Source organism: Salmo salar, chromosome ssa02, assembly GCF_905237065.1.
Source record: "Salmo salar chromosome ssa02, Ssal_v3.1, whole genome shotgun sequence".
Classification (NCBI taxonomy): domain Eukaryota; kingdom Metazoa; phylum Chordata; class Actinopteri; order Salmoniformes; family Salmonidae; genus Salmo; species Salmo salar.
In genome coordinates, this window is record NC_059443.1 from 21,041,064 (window position 1) to 21,062,623 (window position 21,560).

The 21,560-nt window shown below is 42.7% G+C and overlaps 1 protein-coding gene across 1 annotated transcript in view; it reads left to right on the plus strand.

Moving 5' to 3' along the window:
• Positions 1-15,324, plus strand: part of LOC106594733 (protein kinase C alpha type) — a 45,281-nt gene extending 29,957 nt beyond the window's left edge. The window contains exons 10-17 of the mRNA XM_045699865.1: positions 6,880-7,053; positions 7,917-8,008; positions 8,318-8,380; positions 9,578-9,716; positions 10,631-10,711; positions 11,343-11,450; positions 11,678-11,818; positions 14,427-15,324. Of these exons, the coding sequence (XP_045555821.1) occupies positions 6,880-7,053; positions 7,917-8,008; positions 8,318-8,380; positions 9,578-9,716; positions 10,631-10,711; positions 11,343-11,450; positions 11,678-11,818; positions 14,427-14,588 (960 nt within the window). The 3' untranslated portion in view covers positions 14,589-15,324. The remainder of the gene's footprint in view (positions 1-6,879; positions 7,054-7,916; positions 8,009-8,317; positions 8,381-9,577; positions 9,717-10,630; positions 10,712-11,342; positions 11,451-11,677; positions 11,819-14,426) is intronic.
• Positions 15,325-21,560: the final 6,236 nt, after the last annotated feature.

A 21,560-nucleotide genomic window follows, 5' to 3' on the forward strand; every position in this document is an offset into this window, starting at 1 on the left:
ACGCAACACACCTGCCCGGAGACACACTGTAATAAATGCAACACACCTGCCCGGAGACACACTGTAATAAACGTAACACACCTGCCTGTAGACACACTGTAATAAACGTAACACACCTGCCCAGAGACACACTGTAATAAACGTAACACACCTGCCTGGAGACACACTGTAATAAACGTAACACACCTGCGTGGAGACACACTGTAATAAACGTAACACACCTGCGTGGAGACTCACTGTAATAAACGTAACACACCTGCTTGGACAAACACTGTAATAAACGTAACACACCTGCCTGGAGAAACACAGTAATAAACGTAACACACCTGCCCGGAGACACACTGTAATAAACGTAATACACCTGCCTGGAGACACACTGTAATAAACGTAACACACCTGCCTGGAGACACACTGTAATAAACGTAACACACCTGCCTGGAGACACACTGTAATAAACGTAACACACTTGCCTGTAGACACACTGTAATAAACGTAACACACCTCTCTGTAGACACACTGTAATAATCGTAACACACCTGCCTGGAGACACACTGTAATAAACGTAACACACCTGCCTAGAGACACAGTGTAATAAACGTAACACACGTGCCTGGAGACACATTGCTATAAACGTAACACACCTGCCTGTAGACACACTGTAGTAAACGTAACACACCTGCCTGGAGACACACTGTAGTAATCGTAACACACCTGCCTGGAGACACACTGTAATAATCGTAACACACCTGCCTGGAGACACACTGTAGTAAACGTAACACACCTGCGTGGAGGCACACTTTAATAAACGTAACACACCTGCCTGTAGACACACTGCAATAAACGTAACACACCTGCCTGTAGACACACTGCAATAAACGTAAAACACCTGCCTGGAGAAACACTGTAATAAACGTAACAAACCTGCCTGTAGACACACTGTAATAAACGTAACACACCTGCCTGGAGACACACTGTAGTAAACGTAACACACCTGCATGGAGACACACTGTTATAAACGTAATACACCTGCCTGTAGACACACTGTAATAATCGTACACACATGCCAGGAGACACACTGTAATAATCGTAACACACATGCCAGGAGACACACTGTAATAAACGTAACACAACTTCCTGGACACACACTGTAATAAACGTAACACACCTGCCTGTAGACACATTGTAATAATCGTAACACACCTTCCTGGAGACACACTGTAATAAACGTAACACACTTGCCTAGAGACACACTGTAATAAACGTAACAAACCTGCCTGGAGAAACACTGTAATAAACGCAACACACCTGCCTAGAATCACACTGCAAAAAACGTAACACTCCTGCCTGTAGACACACCGCAATAAACGTAACACACCAGCCTGGAGACACACTGTAATAAACGTAACACACCTGCCTGGAGAAAAACTCTAATAAACGTAACACACCTGCCTGGAGAAACACTGTAATAAACGTAACACACCTGCCTGGAGACACACTGTAATAAATGTTACACATCTGCTGTAGACACACTGTTATAAACGTAACACACCTGCCTGGAGAAACACTGTAATAAACGTAACACACCTGCCTGGAGAAACACTGTAATAAACGTAACACACCTGCCTGGAGACACACTGTAATAAATGTTACACATCTGCTGTAGACACACTGTTGTAAACGTAACACACCTGCCTGGAGAAACACTGTAATAAACGTTACACACCTGCCTGGAGAAACACTGTCATAAACGTAACACACCTGCCTGGAGACACACTGTAATAAATGTTACACATCTGCTGTAGACACACTGTAATAAACGTAACACACCCGCCTGGAGACACACTGTAGTAAATGTAACACACCTGCGTGGAGACACACTGTTATAAACGTAATACACCTGCCTGTAGACACACTGTAATAAATGTAACACACCTGCCTGGAGACACATGTAATAATTGTAACACACCTGCCTGGAGACGAACTGTAATAAATGTAACACACCTGCCTGGAGACACATTGCTATAAATGTAACACACCTGCCTGAATACACGCTGTAGTAAATGTAACACACTTGCCTGGAGACACACTGTAATGTATGTAGAACACCTGCCTGGAGACACATTGCTATAAACGTAACACACCTACCTATAGACACACTGTAATAAACGTAACACACATGCCAGGAGACACACTGTAATAAACGTAACACACCTGCCTGGAGACACACTGTAGTAAACGTAACACACCTGCCTGTAGACACACTGTAATAAACGTAACACACCTGCCTGGAGACACACATGTAATAAATGTAACACTCCTGCCTGGAGAAACACTGTAATAAACGTAACACACCTGCCTGGAGACACATTGCTATAAACGTAAAACACCTGCCTGTAGACACACTGTAATAAACGTAACACACCTCTCTGTAGACACACTGTAATAATCGTAACACACCTGCCTAGAGACACACTGTAATAAACGTAACACACGTGCCTGGAGACACACTGTAATAAACGTAACAAAGCTGCCTGGAGACACACTGTAATAAACGTAACACACTTGCCTGTAGACACATTTTAATAAACATAACACACCTGCCTGTAGACACACTGTAATAAACGTAACACATCTGCCTGGAGATACACTGTAATAATCGTAACACACCTGCCTGGAGACACACTGTAGTAAACGTAACACACCTGCCTGGAGACACACTGTAGTAAACGTAACACATCTGCCTGTAGACACACTGCAATAAACGTAACACACCAGCCTGTAGACACACTGCAATAAACGTAAAACACCTGCCTGGAGAAACACTGTAATAAACGTAACACACCTGCCTGGAGAAACACTGTAATAAACGTAACAAACCTGGCTGTAGACACACTGTAATAAACGTAACACACCTGCCTGGAGACACACTGTAATAAATGTTACAAACCTGCTGTAGACTCACTGTCATAAACGTAACACACCTGCCTGGAGACACACTGTAATAAATGTTACAAACTTGCTGTAGACACACTGTCATAAACGTAACACACATGCCAGGAGACACACTGTAATAATCGTAACACACATGCCAGGAGACACACTGTAGTAAACGTAACACACCTGCCTGGAGACACACTGTAGTAAACATAACACACCTGCCTGTAGACACACTGTAATAAACGTAACACACCTGCCTAGAGAAACACTGTAATAAACGTAACACACCTGCCTAGAGACACACTGTAATAAACGTAACACACCTGCCTGTAGACACACTGCAATAAACGTAACACACCTGCCTGGAGAAACACTGTAATAAACGTAACACACCTGCCTGGAGAAACACTGTAATAAACGTAACACACCTGCCTGGAGACATACTGTAGAAAACGTAACACACCTGCGTGGAGACACACTTTTATAAACGTAATACACCTGCCTGTAGACACACTGTAATAAATGTAACACACCTGCCTGGAGACACATGTAATAAATGTAACACACCTGCCTGGAGACGCACTGTAATAAATGTAACACACCTGCCTGGAGACACATTGCTATAAATGTAACACACCTGCCTGGAGACACGCTGTAGTAAATGTAACACACATGCCTGGAGACACACTGTAATAAATGTTACACACCTGCTGTAGACACACTGTCATAAACGTAACACACCTGCCTGGAGACACACTGTCGTAAACGTAACACACCTGCGTGGAGACACACTGTTATAAACGTAATACACCTGCGTGTAGACACACTGTAATAAATGTAACACACCTGCCTGGAGACACATGTAATAAATGTAACACACCTGCCTGGAGACACACTGTAATATATGTAACACACCTGCCTGGAGACACATTGCTATAAACGTAACACACCTGCCTATAGACACACTGTAATAAACGTAACACACATGCCAGGAGACACACTGTAATAAACGTAACACACCTTCCTGGAGACACACTGTAATAAACGTAACACACCTGCCTGGAGAACATTGTAATAAACGTAACACACCTGCCTGGAGACACATTGTAATAAACGTAACACACCTGCCTGGAGACACACTGTAATTAACGTAACACACCTTCCTGGAGACACACTGTAATTAACGTAACACACCTTCCTGGAGACACACTGTAATAAATGTAACACACCTGCCTGGAGACACGTTGTAATAAACGTAACACACCTGCCCGGAGACACACTGTAATAAACGTAACACACCTGCCTGGAGACACACTGTAATAAACGCAACACACCTGCCCGGAGACACACTGTAATAAATGCAACACACCTGCCCGGAGACACACTGTAATAAACGTAACACACCTGCCTGTAGACACACTGTAATAAACGTAACACACCTGCCCAGAGACACACTGTAATAAACGTAACACACCTGCCTGGAGACACACTGTAATAAACGTAACACACCTGCGTGGAGACACACTGTAATAAACGTAACACACCTGCGTGGAGACTCACTGTAATAAACGTAACACACCTGCTTGGACAAACACTGTAATAAACGTAACACACCTGCCTGGAGAAACACAGTAATAAACGTAACACACCTGCCCGGAGACACACTGTAATAAACGTAATACACCTGCCTGGAGACACACTGTAATAAACGTAACACACCTGCCTGGAGACACACTGTAATAAACGTAACACACCTGCCTGGAGACACACTGTAATAAACGTAACACACTTGCCTGTAGACACACTGTAATAAACATAACACACCTCTCTGTAGACACACTGTAATAATCGTAACACACCTGCCTGGAGACACACTGTAATAAACGTAACACACCTGCCTAGAGACACAGTGTAATAAACGTAACACACGTGCCTGGAGACACATTGCTATAAACGTAACACACCTGCCTGTAGACACACTGTAATAAACGTAACACACCTGCCTGGAGACACACTGTAATAAACGTAACACACTTGCCTGGAGACACACTGTAATAAACGTAACACACCTGCCTGGAGACACACTGTAATAAACGTAACACACCTGCCTGGAGAAACACTGTAATAAACGTAACACACCTGCCTGTAGACACACTGTAATAAATGTAACACACCTGCCTGGAGACACACTGTAATAAACGCAACACACCTGCCTGGAGACATGATGCAACACAATCAAAGTACAGGTATGACAGATAGTGTTACCTGCATTGTCACTGCCCAGTATTGTCCCTTGGGTCTAACTGAGTTGAAATTAAAACACCATCACTGTCATGACAGCAATTCTATTAGATGCTGTATAGACCAGAAACGATGACGATTACACACACATTATTAGCATCATCAACATTGTACTAGCCATCTTTCAGATATGACTCTGTGGTCACCCAACTCTTGTTGTTAACCCCAGTGCCCTGGCTAAACTCCCAACCTGGCACCTCATAATATCATGGCCACCTAATCATCCCCTGCTGCCAGTTGGCTCTTCAACCCTTCTCCCCTGGGTCATTGATCCTGGTATTGAATACAGGGACACACACAGACAGACACACACACACTCCAGTCTATAATGTACTATTTGAAGGGACATTTGGAACTCCATTTCATGGGAAATCCTTTTTGTTCTGTTCATAACTGGCAGATAGTCTACAGAGGAATAAACGCTTATGTAAGAAAATGAGATACGACCTAAAGAAAGGAGAGAGAGAGAGAGAGAGAGAGAGAGAGAGAGAGAGAGAGAGAGAGAGAGAGAGAGAGAGAGAGGAGAGAGAGAGAGAGAGGGGAGGAGGGGGGGAGAGAGGGAGCAAGGGGGAGAGGGAGCAAGTGGAGAGGGAGGGGGAGGGGGGAGAGGGAGCAAGGGGGAAAGGGAGTAAGGGGGAGAGAGAGGGAGCAAGAGGGAGAGGGAGCAAGGGGGAGAGAGAATGGGGAGAGGGAGAGAGGGATCAAGGGGAGAGAGAGAGGGGGGAGAGGGGTGGGAGAGAGGGAAAGAAAGAGAGGGGGGAGAGGGGTGGGAGAGAGGGAAAGAGAGAGACGGGGAGAGAGAGAGACAGGGAGAGAGAGAGAGACGGGGAGAGAGAGAGGGGGAGAGAGAGAGGGTGGAGAGGAGAGAGAGAGAGAGAGTGGGGGGAGGGTGCTGCTGCTTTTGTAGTGCTGTAATACCTTGAATGATTATAAAGCCTTTATGAATTAGAATTTCAGAGACAGTGAGACGGAGAGAAAGAAACAGCAGGAGTGTGATTTCATGGAATGAGGGACAGATATTATGGATGTAACATTTGGAAATACTGTAAATGGTTTAGTGCTATAAAAGATGTTCTTGTGCATAGTTTGTCTGGTCACTTTCGGTGGATGATCTCAGCTGTGTGTGCAGTGATGTGTCTAAAGTATTGGATTTGCTTGGCTATGTAACGTTCTCACACGAAGCCAGACTGTCTTTCTGTGTGTCAATCTGTCTTTCTGATAGTCAGTCTGTCTTTCTGTGTGTCAGTCTGTCTTTCTGATAGTCAGTCTGTCTTTCTGTGTGTCAGTCTGTCTTTCTGTGTGTCAGTCTGTCTTTCTGATAGTCAGTCTGTCTTTCTGTGTGTCAGTCTGTCTTTCTGATAGTCAGTCTGTCTTTCTGTGTGTCAGTCTGTCTTTCTGTGTGTCAGTCTGTCTTTCTGATAGTCAGTCTGTCTTTCTGTGTGTCAGTCTGTCTTTCTGTGTGTCAGTATGTCTTTCTGTGTGTCAGTCTGTCTTTCTGATAGTCAGTCGGTCAGATGCCCCCCCCTTACCCTAACTCCAGCTTCCTCCCTCCCTCCCTCCCTCCCTCCCTCCCTCCCTCCCTCCCTCCCTCCCTCCCTCCCTCCCTCCCTCCCTCCCTCCCCCTCCACACCTCTCCCCCAGGTACTGCTGGCTGAGGAGAGAGGGAGTGAGCGGCTGTTTGCGGTGAAGGTGTTGAAGAAGGATGTGCTGTTCCAGGACGAGGACACAGAGAGTGCCATGGTGGAGAGGAGGGTTCTGGGACTGGCCAACCGCCCCCACTTCCTCACAGCACTCTACTCAGCCTTCCAGACAGAGGTGTGTGTGATGGAGCAACATGCGTTACCACAATTCCCTCCTGGCAGATTGCAACAAAGTTGTTAAAGTGCATTCACTACATGTAACCATATTGGACATATAATTATGTCTGTCAATCAATCATGTAGAATAAACACTGTTAAGTCAATGAACAGCCAGGGACATGTCAGTGCTTTGAACTATCAGGTCTTGAATCAACCTGTTTTGGCCAATGAACCTCAAGTTTAAGACATTTAGGTATTTCATCCTTTAATCATATTGGTCTTAGTTGACCCAGATCTGTGTTTAAATGAATCAATGAATTAATTAGCTTGCTTCCCTTAACGAGGTCATTAGTCCTGGAGGAGAGGTTATTTGAGAACAGATTGCTTTTTCATTTTGACTGGAGGGGAATTACATAATGTGTATGTGTGTGTGTATGGATGGGAGCGCGTGCCCACACGTGCGTACGTTTGTGTGTGCGCCCATCCATGAGTGTGCGCATGTGTGTTTTTGTATTGTCTATAGTGGCCATATGTGTACAATGTCCATATGAGTCTAATTTTATGTGTGTGTGTGTGTGTGTGTGTGTGTGTGTGTGTGTGTGTGTGTGTGTGTGTGTGTGTGTGTGTGTGTGTGTGTGTGTGTGTGTGTGTGTGTGTGTGTGTGTGTGTGTGTGTGTGTGTGTGTGTACATCATTAGGAGAATACCAGGGCAGTGGTACTAGTGATCATGTTTGTGTGGTCTTGTCTGTTTGCTCCCTCAGGTCAAACAATAATTACTTGGACTATTTGACTAAAAGGTCAATTCATTTGCCTCAAGAACCAATGTGTGTGTGTGTTTTGGTTTCCCTAGTAACAGCATCATTATTTTCCATCACCCAGGACCGTCTCTACTATGTGATGGAGTATGTCAACGGAGGAGACCTCATGTTTCACATCCAGATAGTTGGCAAGTTCAAAGAGCCTCACGCAGCGTATGTATACAACCTACTTCCCTATCTCTCCATCCATCATTCCTTCTGGTTTTATTAGTCAACAACCAAGAGCAGATTTTCATACATATCACAGTCACCTCCACCATCCATCCCCTCCCTGCTCTCCTCCCCTCTCCCGCCTCCTCCCTCTCAGCCAGGAGCTACCCCATCATCAATAAGCTGTGATCAGTCATCAACAGCTAACTCTATCTCTACCTAGCTCTCTACCCCCACGTCTCTCTGTGTCTCTCTCTCTCAATTACATTCTCTCTCTCTCTCTCTCTCTCTCTCTCTCTCTCTCTCTCTCAGGTTCTATGCAGCAGAGATAGCCATAGGCCTCTTCTTCCTCCATACTAAAGGAATCATCTACAGGTATTAAAGGAATCATCTATAGGTATTAAGGGAATCATCTATAGATATTAAAGGAATCATCTACAGGTATTAAAGGAATCATTTATAGGTATTAAGGGAATCATCTATAGATATTAAAGGAATCATCTACAGGTATTAAAGGAATCATTTATAGGTATTAAGGGAATCATCTATAGATATTAAAGGAATCATCTACAGGTATTAAGGGAATCATCTATAGATATTAAAGGAATCATCTACAGGTATTAAATGAATCATTTATAGGTATTAAGGGAATCATCTATAGATATTAAAGGAATCATCTACAGGTATTAAGGGTAACAACATTTCACTGATCTGATCAGTGGCTGGCAGCAACTTTATATTAGTCACCCACTGTGGCCTGATCAAGGCCATACAATATGTGTTCTCTCTCTCTCTCTCTCTCTCTCTCTCTCTCTCTCTCTTTTCTGTCTCTCTGTCTCTCTCGCTCTCTCTCTCTCTCTCTCTCTCTCTCTCTGTCTCTCTCTCTCTCTCTCTCTCTGTCTCTCTCTCTCTCTCTCTCTCTCTCTCTGTCTCTTTCTGTCTCTCTGTCTCTCTCTCTATCTCTCTCTCTCTCTCTCTCTCTCTGTCTCTTTCTGTCTCTCTGTCTCTCTCTCTCTCTCCCTATCTCTCTCTCTCTCTCTCTCTCTCTCTCTCTGTCTCTTTCTGTCTCTCTGTCTCTCTCTCTCCCTATCTCTCTCTCTCTCTCTCTCTCTCTCTCTCTCTCTCTCTCTCCCTGTCTCTTTCTGTCTCTCTGTCTCTCTCTCTCCCTATCTCTCTCTCTCTCTCTCTCTCTCTTTCCCTATCTCTCTCTCTCTCTCTCTCTCTCTCTCTCTCTCTCTCTCTCTCTCTCTCTCTCTCTCTCTCTCTCTCTCTCTCTCTCTCTCTCTCTCTCTCTCTCTCTCTCTCTCTCTCTCTCTCTATCTCTCTCTATCTCTCTCTCCTGTCTCTCTCTCTCTCTCTCTCTCTCTCTCTCTCTCTCTCTCTCCCTATCTCTCTCTATCTCTCTCTCTCTGTCTCTCTCTCTCCCTATCTCTCTCTCTCTCTCTCTCTCTCTCTCTCTCTCTCTCTCTCTCTCTCTCTCTCTCTATCTCTCTCTCTCTCCCTATCTCTCTCTATCTCTCCCCCCCTCTCTCTCTCTCTCTCTCTCTCTCTCTCTCTCTCTCTCTCTCGCAGGGATCTGAAGCTGGATAATGTGTTGCTGGACAGTGAGGGTCATATAAAGATAGCTGATTTTGGGATGTGTAGGGAGGGCATGTTTGAAGGTGACACTACACGTACCTTCTGTGGGACCCCAGACTACATCGCACCAGAGGTACTCCATTCATCACCCCTCTTACTCCCCCCACTCACTCCCTCTCATGCCCGTCCAGCACAGTACTTACCCCCCCCCACCTCTCACCTCTCATCCCTCCTTTCTCTGAGACCTCCTCTGTCTTTCTGTTTGTTTGGTCCCATTGTTTTCCAGAGCTGTGGCATGAGGCAGACAGTCTCTTCTGCACCTCTCTTCACTTCGTGTCTCCTGTCAGCATTAACTTCTCATGATTCAATTAGTTGTGTGTGTGTGTGTGTGTGTGTGTGTGTGTGTGTGTGTGTGTGTGTGTGTGTGTGTGTGTGTGTGTGTGTGTGTGTGTGTGTGTGTGTGTACGTGTGCATACAGTATATGCATGTGTTCTGTGTGTGAGAGACAGTGTGATTGGTGATTAGCATGTGAGAGACAATGTGATTGGTGTGTGAGAGACAGTGTGATTGGTGATTGGTGTGTGAGAGACAGTGTGATTGGTGATTGGTGTGTGAGAGACAGTGTGATTGGTGATTGGCGTGTGCGTCATTGTGGTGTCATTAACCTAGTTAAACCCGTAGGGGAGTGATTATCTAATGTAAAATCTCTATTGATTTTCCTGCATCTGTCATTGTGGTCAATGTCTGTCTGTCTGTCTGTCTGTCTGTCTGTCTGTCTGTCTGTCTGTCTGTCTGTCTGTCTGTCTGTCTGTCTGTCTGTCTGTCTGTCTGTCTGTCTGTCTGTCTGTCTGTCTGTCTGTCTGTCTGTCTGTCTGTCTGTCTGTCTCTGTCTCTGTCTCTGTCTCTGTCTCTGTCTCTCTCTCTCTCTCTCTCTGTCTCTCTCTTCCTCACAAACACACATAGTGTATATAGTGTATCTACAGATGTACAGCGTTTCCTGACCCTCTGTGTAATCCTGTCCTCCGTCCTGTCCTCCCTGTCTGTCAGATTGTAGCCTACCAGTCCTATGGTAAGGCTGTTGACTGGTGGTCGTATGGGGTGCTGCTCTATGAGATGTTGGCTGGACAGGTATAACTTGACTTCTCCATTCTATCTAGCACTGAATCTAGCACCAATGGCTTCAACACAATAGAAACAACTATATCCTCTCTCTCTCTCAATTTCTATTTCAATTTAAGGGGCTTTATTGGCATGGAAAACATATATTTACACTGCCAAAGCATGTGAAATAGATAATAAACAAAAGTGAAATAAACAATCGGAAATTAACAGTAAACATTACACTCACAGATTTCCAAAATAATAAAGACATTTCAAATGTAATATTATGTCTATATGCAGTGTTGTAGCGATGTGCAAATAGTTCAAGTACAAAAGAGAAAATAAATATAAATATGGGTTGTATTTACAATGGTGCTTGTTCTTCACTAGCTGCCCTTTTCTTGTGGCAACAGGTCACAAATCTTGCTGCTGTGATGGCACACTGTGGTATTTCACCCAATAGATATGGGAGTTTATCAAAATTGGATTTGCTTTCAAATTCTCGCTCTCACCTCCCTCCCTTTTTTCTATCTTCCTCTATCTTCCTCCTCTCCCCTCCCTTCCTCCCTCTCTCTCTCCCTCCCCATTCCCCCTTCCCCCCTCCATACTCTCTCACCCCCCTCATCTTTCTCTTTCCTCCTCTTTCCTCCCCTCCCAGCCTCCCTTTGATGGTATTGATGAGGAGGAGTTGTTTCAGTCCATCATGGAGCAGAGTGTCACCTATCCCAAGAGTCTGTCCCGTGAGGCCGTCACCATCTGCAAGGGGGTAATCTACATCCTATTCAATCCACTTAGTCCCCTCAGGGACAGTCAAGAAGGCATATCTCGCCATGTCATTTCTAAGTCAACATGGTGGATCGTACAGCATACTACCCATGCAACTCTGCAAGAGGAGATTTCAAGACAACGCTCCACCGTTCTATTGCTCTCTCCTTCTCTCCTTTTTCCTCCATTTTCACACTCCTCTTCTTTCTTCCTCTCCACTGTCCCCAGCTCCTGACCAAGCACCCAGCGAAGCGACTGGGCGGAGGGGAGGAGGGGGAGAAAGAGATACGGGAGCATCCCTTCTTCCGTTGGATGGACTGGGACCGACTGGAGAGAATGGAGATACAACCTCCCTTCAAACCCAGAACTGTTAGTCTCTACCTCTACCTCTTCCTCTACCTCCTCTATTCTCTCTCTCTTTCTATCTCTCTCTTTTATTCTCTCTCTACCTCTTTCTCTGTCTGTCTCTCTCTCTACCTCTTTCTCTATCTGTCTGTCTGTCTGTCTGTCTGTCTGTCTGTCTGTCTGTCTGTCTGTCTGTCTGTCTGTCTGTCTGTCTGTCTGTCTGTCTGTCTGTCTGTCTGTCTGTCTGTCTGTCTGTCTGTCTGTCTGTCTGTCTGTCTGTCTGTCTGTCTGTCTCTTTTATTCTCTCTCTACCTCTTTCTCTGTCTGTCTGTCTCTCTCTTTCTATTTCTCTCTACCTCTTTGTCTGTCTCTCTCTCTTTCTATCTCTCTCTCTCTCTTTCTCTGTCTGTCTCTCTCTCTTTTATTCTCTCTCTACCTCTTTCTGTCTCGCTCTCTTTCTATCTCTCTCTCTACCTCTTTCTCTGTCTCTGTCTCTCTCTCTTTCTATCTCTCTCTTTTATTCTCTCTACCTCTCTCTTTCTATCTCTCTCTACCTCTTTCTCTGTCTACGTCTCTCTCTTTCTATCTCTTTCTCTGTCTGTCTGTCTTTCTTTCTTTCTTTCTTTCTTTCTTTCTTTCTTTCTTTCTTTCTTTCTTTCTTTCTTTCTTTCTTTCTTTCTTTCTTTCTTTCTTTATATCTCTCTCTCTACCTCTTTCTCTGTCTCTCTCTCTATCTCTCTACCTCTTTCTCTGTCTGTCTCTCTTTCTTTCTATCTCTCTCTCTACCTCTTTCTCTGTCTACGTCTCTCTCTTAATATTCCCCTTTCTTGAGCCTCTCTTCAAACCTAGAACTGTCAGTAAATCCCGCAGGAGTTATCTATCTCTGTCTTCCTCTCCATGTCTCCATATCCTCCTCCTCTCTTCATAATGACTCTCCTCACAACTCTCAGGGGTTCAATATTTCAACCCTTCTCTCTCCATCCATCTTTTTTATTCAACTTTCTCTATAGTTTCTCTTTCTATCCCTTTTTCAATTCAATTCAAGGGGCTTTATTGGCATGGGAAACATATATATTACACTGCCAAACCAGGTGAAATAGATACAAAATGAACAGTAAACATTACACTCACCCAAGTTCCAAAAGAATAAAGACATTTCAAATGTCATATTATGTATATATACAGTGTTGTAATGATGTGCAAATAGTTATACTACAAATGGGAAAATAAACAAACATAAATATAGGTTGTGTTTACAATGGTGTTTGTTCTTCACTGGTTGCCATTTTCTTGTGGCAACAGGTCACAAATACGTGCTGCTGTGATGGCACACTGTGGTATTTCACCCAGTAGATATGGGAGTTAATCAAAATTGGATTTGTTTTCTAATTCTTGGTGGGTCTGTGTAATCTGAGGGAAATACGTGTCACTAATATGGTCATACATTTGGCAGGAGGTTAGGAAGTGCAGCTCAGTTTCCACTGTCAGTACTCACTAGGAGTGGTGGGGTGAAGTCATGCGCACAAGACCAAATATGCAATAGTAGAGCGTTTTATTTCCAGGGTCCAAACCACCATGAACAGGCATGAATAAGGAAAACCCAACCCGACAAAAATGTCCCCCCCAAAATGGCCGGAACGCAGTCCAGAATAAAACGCCAGTCCACAATAGAAAAAGAGAAATACTTAACCCCCAAACCCACGACAGGTAACACGAAACAATCCCGCACAAAACCCAACCGCACAAAACCCAACCGCACAAAACCCAACCGCACAAAACCCAACCGCACAAAACCCAACCTAGAACAGCCTAGAACAGCAAGACTAAATAACCCCACTAATGAACTCAACTCAAAACAGGTGCAACACAAGACAGACAAAACCAAACGATAAGGGAAAAGGGGATCGGTGGCAGCTAGTAGGCCGGCGACGACGACCGCCGAGCGCCGCCCGAACAGGGAGAGGAGCCACCTTTGGTAGAAGTCGTGACAGCCACCTCATTTTGTGGGCAGTGTGCACATAGCCTGTCTTCTCTTGAGAGCCAGGTCTGCCTACGGCAGCCTTTCTCACATGTCAGTTTTTCTCCCACTCACTCTCCCTTATCGCTATATACTGTATACAATATATATATATATATATATCTCCTCATTCTCAGAGATCTTGAGCATTCTGGAACAGACAGAGGTGTCATAACAGTCATGACCCTTTCGCCCCGGGGTCCCGCCCCCTTGTCTCGTATGCAAATCTATGCCCTCATTAGCCTGTCACTTGTCAGTCTGTGGCCGTGCCATCCAATGGCTAAGTGGGCAGTGAGGTGTCAGAATGTGCTCTGGGGTCAGAGGCCAGGCCCATTAGCCAAATGAGATTCATATCAACCAGCAGAGCAGCTGTCACATGCTGAGGAGAACACGGACCACACGTGACATGCTTTACTGTACACCTGAGGGAGAGAGAAGGAGGGAGAGAGAGAGAGGGAGAGGGAGCGAGAAATAGAAAGAGGGAGAGGGAGAGAGATAATTAATGTGTGGATGTGTGTGCCCGTGTGTGTGGAAGAAGGAGTTTGATTTTTCTCTCAGTCCTTTATTTCATGTGTATATATGTGTTCTATATGTAATAATCTCTCTCTCTCTCAGGGTGGGAAGAAAGGGGAGAACTTTGACAAGTTCTTCACGGCGGCTCCGTCCGTGCTGACACCCTCTGACCCTGACGTTCTGGCGGCCATTGACCAGGAAGACTTCCTGGGCTTCTCCTTCATTAACCCTGAGCTCGCCCCCCCGACCCTCACTGCCATCTGAGGGGGGGCAGCTCTGTCTCTCTCCACCCACACTTTTTTGAAGGGCACAACTCTGTTTCGCTCTACTCCCCTCTCTTCGGAGGGGGCAGCTCTCTGTATTTGTATCCTGTTCTCTTGGTCTGAAGGGAGCAGCTCTGTCTCTCTCTATCCCCTCTCTGTCTGAGGGGGAGGGAGAGCTCCTCCCACATTCCCCTCACAGCCTAACAGTCATTTTCTAAAGAAAATAAGTTCAAAACAGAGAATAGCACACAATTTAAACACAAACAATCAGTATACACAACCTACAGATAACTCTCCGTCTCTGCTATACTCTAGAGCCTGGGTTCGTGGCTTATTTTTCAGAGGGAAATCTGGGTGATACAGGGATGAATGGCAGATTAGCGGTAAAAGTCAAATAACACATTTAGTTGATGCAATGCATACAAAACAACATTACTTTTATTTAAAGTTGATGCAGTTATTAGCAAAAAGATACTGTAAGATGACACTGAATTTGACTCTTAAATCTATAGTGATTTTAAGGTAAATGTATTTTATGACATGGTATCATGCTATTGTAGTATCAATATCAGATGTATTACATAGAAATACAGTTAGAGCTGTCTATATGCCAAATGTATAATCTATTACTTATGAAATGAATTAGCTCTGATATTATGTAAAGCAGTATTTCTTGTGTTATGTAATGTCATATTGTGTTCTACTACATTGTTCTATTATACTATTACCAAAAACTGCCCCTTGTTTTGTTTCCAATTTAACTTCAATCCCATTGATCATATAATTGTGATGTATAGCTAGAAACCTAGAAGATGGGTAAGAAATCAAATCAATCATTATATATTACTGCTTGAAGAAAGGTTGCTCCTAATCAGTGATCTGGGATCAGATTCCCCTACCTACCCCCAATCCTAACTTTAACCATTAGACCTGGGGGGAATCTTAACCATTCATGAAAGTGAAACCATCTAACCCTGTGGTCTGCGGTTAAGGGTGACTTTAACTAACTACATGATTACTTACTCCCATCTCTATCAACAAATCAAATATTTTCCACCAGATATGAGGACTACCAAGTCAACCATCTGATTCATGTTTCCGTACTGTACAGCTATGCCCTGTCAGCCTTACACGTTGTCATCTGTCTCATTCTATTCCTAGATCAGTTGCTATATTTCTTCACTTTCTTGCTGATATGACACTTTGACCTCGACCCAAATTGAATGTGAAAGCGCTAACTCAGGTCCAACTGAGCTAACTGACCCGGGTTGGCACTACATCAGACACGTGACCTGAGACTACCCAGGATATCTGAGAGGACGCTTTTATGATGTGATGTGGCATTCAGTAGACATTTTGGTTGAGGTTCACCAACCAGTGACAGAGTAAATAAATCTCATAAGGTTTTGTTCCATTTCTTGCTGAGACTAGCCAGAATGTCTGAGGTAAGGAGGAGAAGACTGTTTTAATATGCGATGTGGACCTCAGTGGCCACCAACCAGTGACAGAGTGACAGGGAGTAACATAGGACATTTCTCAGAAGGAAACGTAATAAGGAGTTAGGAGTTAGGTAGCATGGTTAGGACATTTTCAGTATAGTTAGGATTCAGTGAGCTACAATGCTTCATGTTAAGCCCCAACTAATAATATGCTTATCTGCTAGCATATAACAAATCAAATCAAGTCAAATTTTATTGGTCACATACACATGGTTAGCAGATGTTAATGCGAGTGTCGCGAAATGCTTGTGCTTCTAGTTCCAACCAAGCAGTAATATCTGACAAGTAATCTAACAATTTCACAACAACTACCTTTTACACACAAGTGTAAAGGAATGAATAAGAATATGTACATATAAATATATGGATGAGCGATGGCCAAACGGCATAGGCAAGATGCAGTAGATGGTATAGAGTACAGTAAATACATATGAGATGAGTAATGTAGGGTATGTAAACATTATATAAAGTGGCATTGTTTAAAGTGACTAGTGATACATTTATTACATCTTTATTACATGTTTCATTATTAAAGTTGTTATCTTATATTAACATTGTTATCTTATATGAGATAGCATTTAATATTGTTGCATCTTTTGTAGATTTTAATTTACATAAGTAGTTTAGTTTTATTTAAATTAGATTAGATCAAGTCCTCATTCTTAGCTGGCACATTCCCTGTACGGGTCTGTACTGTAATGTACTGTACTACATTGTACGGTACTATATTGTACTGTACTGTACAGTCCTTTGCTGTGTAAGGACATTGATCCACCACTGATAAGGTTTAAATGTGGGACAGGCCAACACATGGAAACATACTCATGACGTAATAATGTTCTGTCATTAAAATATACTTGACCTGGAGAGTGTTGCCAGGCAAAGTTCTGGACTGTTTTATATTACATCTAGGATCCCCATTATGGTGTGTTACACTGGAATTAGTCTAAATTATTAGTGAGGAAAAAACAGTCAAATATTTGTATACTTATGAAAACATAGTCATGTGAACTATTTTAATCCTGGTGAAAATATAGCAGGAGGCCTTTTGCCTTTTGGTAGGCCGTCATTGTAAATAAGAATTTGTTCTTAACTGACTTGCCTCATTAAATAAAGGTTAAATTAAAAAGAAAAAGTCAAACTAAGGTTTCAACCATGGACGTGAGAGACTGGATATGTACCAGCTCAAATCCTATTGCTCTTTTCTCTGCATAAACATCAATACTAAAAGCCTGTATAGCAGGGATCATCAACTAGATTCAGCCGTGGGCCAATTTTTTCTTGAGTGGATGGTCAGGCAGCTGGCAAGAAGCCCAAACAGATATAATATTTGACTAAAACAATATAATTTCAAACTTTGTTTACATTTGTATACCATCACATACTGTATCTCTATTGAGAGTGGGAATAGTTTGGAACAGATTTCCACATTTAAAATCCCTTGGAGCTGATCTGCTGGTGTTTTTAGTCTCTAATGTCCACAACAAAATAATGAACTTGGGGGACAAATAAAATCACCTAGGGCCAAATTCAGAACTGTTACTGTAGGCTACTTTAAAGGGTCAACCAGGTTTGAGTGGTCATCATCACCCAAGGTCAGTTTGGGTTCAGGTTCAAACAGAAAGGGGTTTGTATAGATAGATAGATAGATTACTACAGTGTGCATCTATTAGTTGTAGATATTAAAATCATAGAAGATTTTAAGTTATGCATTTATCATTTATCTGTATATTTATTGGTTGGGTTATTTCATGTTTTGCGTATTGGGAATACATCAAAACTCCTAATAAAAGGAATTGAAATGTCTTTTGAAAAATACTTTTGTCTAATGTGTATGCCTCTAAATGTCTGAATCATGAAAGTGTCAACATGTAATAGTGTGTAATTAACATACTGTCTGTACTAACATGTTCTAGTTCCACTCTTAACCATCACACCCTGTTTCCCAAGCCTTTTGTCAATCTTCTGTCCCTGCATACACACACACACACACACACACACACACACACACACACACACACACACACACACACACACACACACACACAAGATCCTCTTAATTTACTGTGGTAGTTGTTGAACCAGCAAAACACCATCTCCGTGTCTCAATTTCACTCCCTCTCTTCGTCCTTCCCTCGCTGCTGTCCCACAGGCACAACCTCCAGTCCTCACCCTCCTCATCCTCCCTTCACTCAACCCCACACCATCACGATGGGAGTACTATGTCCCCATAGAGATCTGTGTTATAACAATTTGACCTTCACATTAAAATCTCATCAACTTCTCTCTCTCTCTCTCTTTCTCTCTCTCTCTACCTCCCTCCTCTCTCTCTTCCTCTAACTGCATCCTCTGTCACTCACTCTCTCATTTACCTCTCTGTCCTTCCTCTCTCTTTCTCTGCTTCCCACCACCTCACTAGCTCTCTGTCTCTGCCTCCCACCACCTCACCTGCTCTCTCTTTCTCTGCCTCCCACTTCCTCACCTGCTCTCTCTTTCTCTGCCTCCCACCACCTCACTAGCTCTCTCTTTCTCTGCCTCCCACCACCTCACTACCTCTCTCTTTCTCTGTCTCCCACCACCTTACTACCTCTCTCTTTCTCTGCCTCCCACCACCTCACTAGCTCTCTCTTTCTCTGTCTCCCACCACCTCACCTGCTCTCTCTTTCTCTGCCTCCCACCACCTCACTACCTCTCTCTTTCTCTGCCTCCCACCACCTCACTAGCTCTCTCTTTCTCTGCCTCCCACCTCCTCACCTGCTCTCTCTCTGCTTGGCTGCAGTGCTGAACCTCTTTCACTCTTTCTTTATCTTCCTCCTTTCATTCTACAGAAGATAATTAGTGTCTTGTCTCCTTCAGTCTGTCAAAATGACCCGCTGTGTTTCACACAAGCCTTTCTGGTTTATTGTCCTATGATGATAAACTATGTGTGTTCTAGCTGTAGTTTTATGATAGAGATGTATTTACTGTGTAATGACCACTGTTGCATCTGTGAGAATACATCTGATCTTATCATTCAAACTGACATTCCTGAATGTGTTTCTGTGTGGGTAGCTTTTATATATGAAGCCTATACACACTTTGCACTTATCTTGGGTCAGTCAATCATTCTGAATTTCTGACATAACCTTCCTCTCTCTCTCTCTTTCTTGCCTATTTTTTCACCTCTCTCTTGTCTCTCCATCACCCTCTCTCTCTTTATTCACTCCTTTTCCTGCTCACTCTCATTTTCTCCATAGCTGTTCTCTCCATCCCCCTTATCTCTCCTCTCTTTCTCCCCTCCATCCATCTCCCCTCTCTCTCTCTCTCTCTCTCTCTCTCTCTCTCTCTCTCTCTCACTCACTCACTCACTCACTCACTCACTCACTCACTCACTCACTCACTCACTCACTCACTCACTCACTCTCCCCCATGAGGTCAGAATGTGCAGCAGTCTATTGATATCACTACTAAAAATATAGGATTCCTTCACCAGCCATCTAAAAATAGAACGGGGGACAGAGACCACAGGAGAAAAGGGAGGGGGGTAAGACGAAGAGAAGGGAGGGAGACAGAAGTTTACAGTGGGCTATATTTCCATTCCTATCTACTGTATCTAGTTAGTATCTACTGTATCTACTTAGGATCTAGTTAGTATCTACTGTATCTGGTTAGTATCTACTGTATCTAGTTAGTATCTACTGTATCTAGTTAGTATCTAGTTAGTTTCTACTGTATCTAGTTCGTATCTACTGCATCTAGTTAGTATCTACTGTATCTCTTTAGTATCTACTGTATCTAGTTAGTATCTACTGTATCTAGTTAGTATCGACTGTATCTACTGTATCTCTTTAGTATTTACTGTATCTAGTTAGTATCTACTGTATCTAGTTAGTATCAGTTGTATCTAGTTAGTATCTACTGTATCTAGTTAGTTTCTACTGTATCTAGTTAGTATCTACTGTATATATTTAGTATCTACTGTATCTAGTTAGTATCTACTGTATCCAGTTAGTATCGACTGTATCTACTCTATGTACTGTATCTAGTTATTATCTACTGTATCTAGTTAGTATCTACTGTATCTAGTTCGTATCTACTGTATCTACTGTATGTACTGTATCTCATTAGTATCTACTGTATCTAGTTAGTATCTACTGTATCTAGTTAGTATCTACTGTATCTACTGTATGTACTGTATCTAGTTAGTATCTACTGTATCTCGTTAGTATCTACTGTATCTCGTTAGTATCTACTGTATCTAGTTAGTATCTACTGTATCTACTGTATGTACTGTATCTAGTTAGTATCTACTGTATCTAGTTAGTATCTACTGTATCTCATTAGTATCTACTGTATCTAGTGTATCTAGTTAGTATCTACTGTATCTCGTTAGTATCTACTGTATCTCGTTAGTATCTACTGTATCTAGTTAGTATCTACTGTATATACTGTATGTACTGTATCTAGTTAGTATCTACTGTATCTAGTTAGTATCTACTGTATCTAGTTAGTATCTAGTGTATCTCATTAGTATCTACTGTATCTAGTGTATCTAGTTAGTATTCACTGTATCCAGTTAGTATCTAATGTATCTAGTTAGTATCTACTGTATCTCATTAGTATCAACTGTATCTATCTAGTATCTACTGTATCTATCTAGTATCTACTGTATCTAGTTTGTATGTATTGTATCTCGTTATTATCTACTCTATCTAGTTAGTATCTACATGTATCCAGTTAGTATCTACTGTATCTCTTTAGTATCAACTGTTTCCAGCTGGTATCTACTGTATCTAGTTAGTATCAACTGTATCTATCTAGTATCTACTCTACCTAGTTAGTATCTACTGTATCTAGTTAGTATCTACTGTATCTCGTAAGTTTGTACTGTATCTCTTTAGTATCTACTGTGTCTCATTAGTATCAACTGTATCTATCTAGTATCTACTGTACCTACTTAGTATCTACTGTATCTAGTTAGTGTCTACTGTATCTATCTAGTGTCTACTGTATCTAGTTAGTATCTACTGTATCTACTTAGTATCTACTGTATCTACTTAGTATCTATTGTATCTAGATAGTATCTACTGTATCTCGTTAGTATTGACTGTATCTACTGTATGTACTGTATCTAGTTAGTATCTACTGTATCTAGTTAGCATCTACTGTATCTCATTAGTATCTACTGTATCTCGTTAGTATTGACTGTATCTACCTTATGCACTGTATCTAGTTAGTATCTACTGTATCTAGTTAGTATCTACTGTATCCAGTTAGTATCCCACTGTATCTCGTTAGTATCGACTGTATCTACCTTATGCACTGTGTCTAGTTAGTATCTACTGTATCTAGTTAGTATCTACTGTATCCAGTTAGTATCTACTGTATCTTGTTAGTATCGACTGTATCTACTGTATGTACTGTATCTAGTTAGTATCTACTGTATTTACTGTCAGCACCTCTAGATTGTAGTTACACATTCATGGTCACTAACA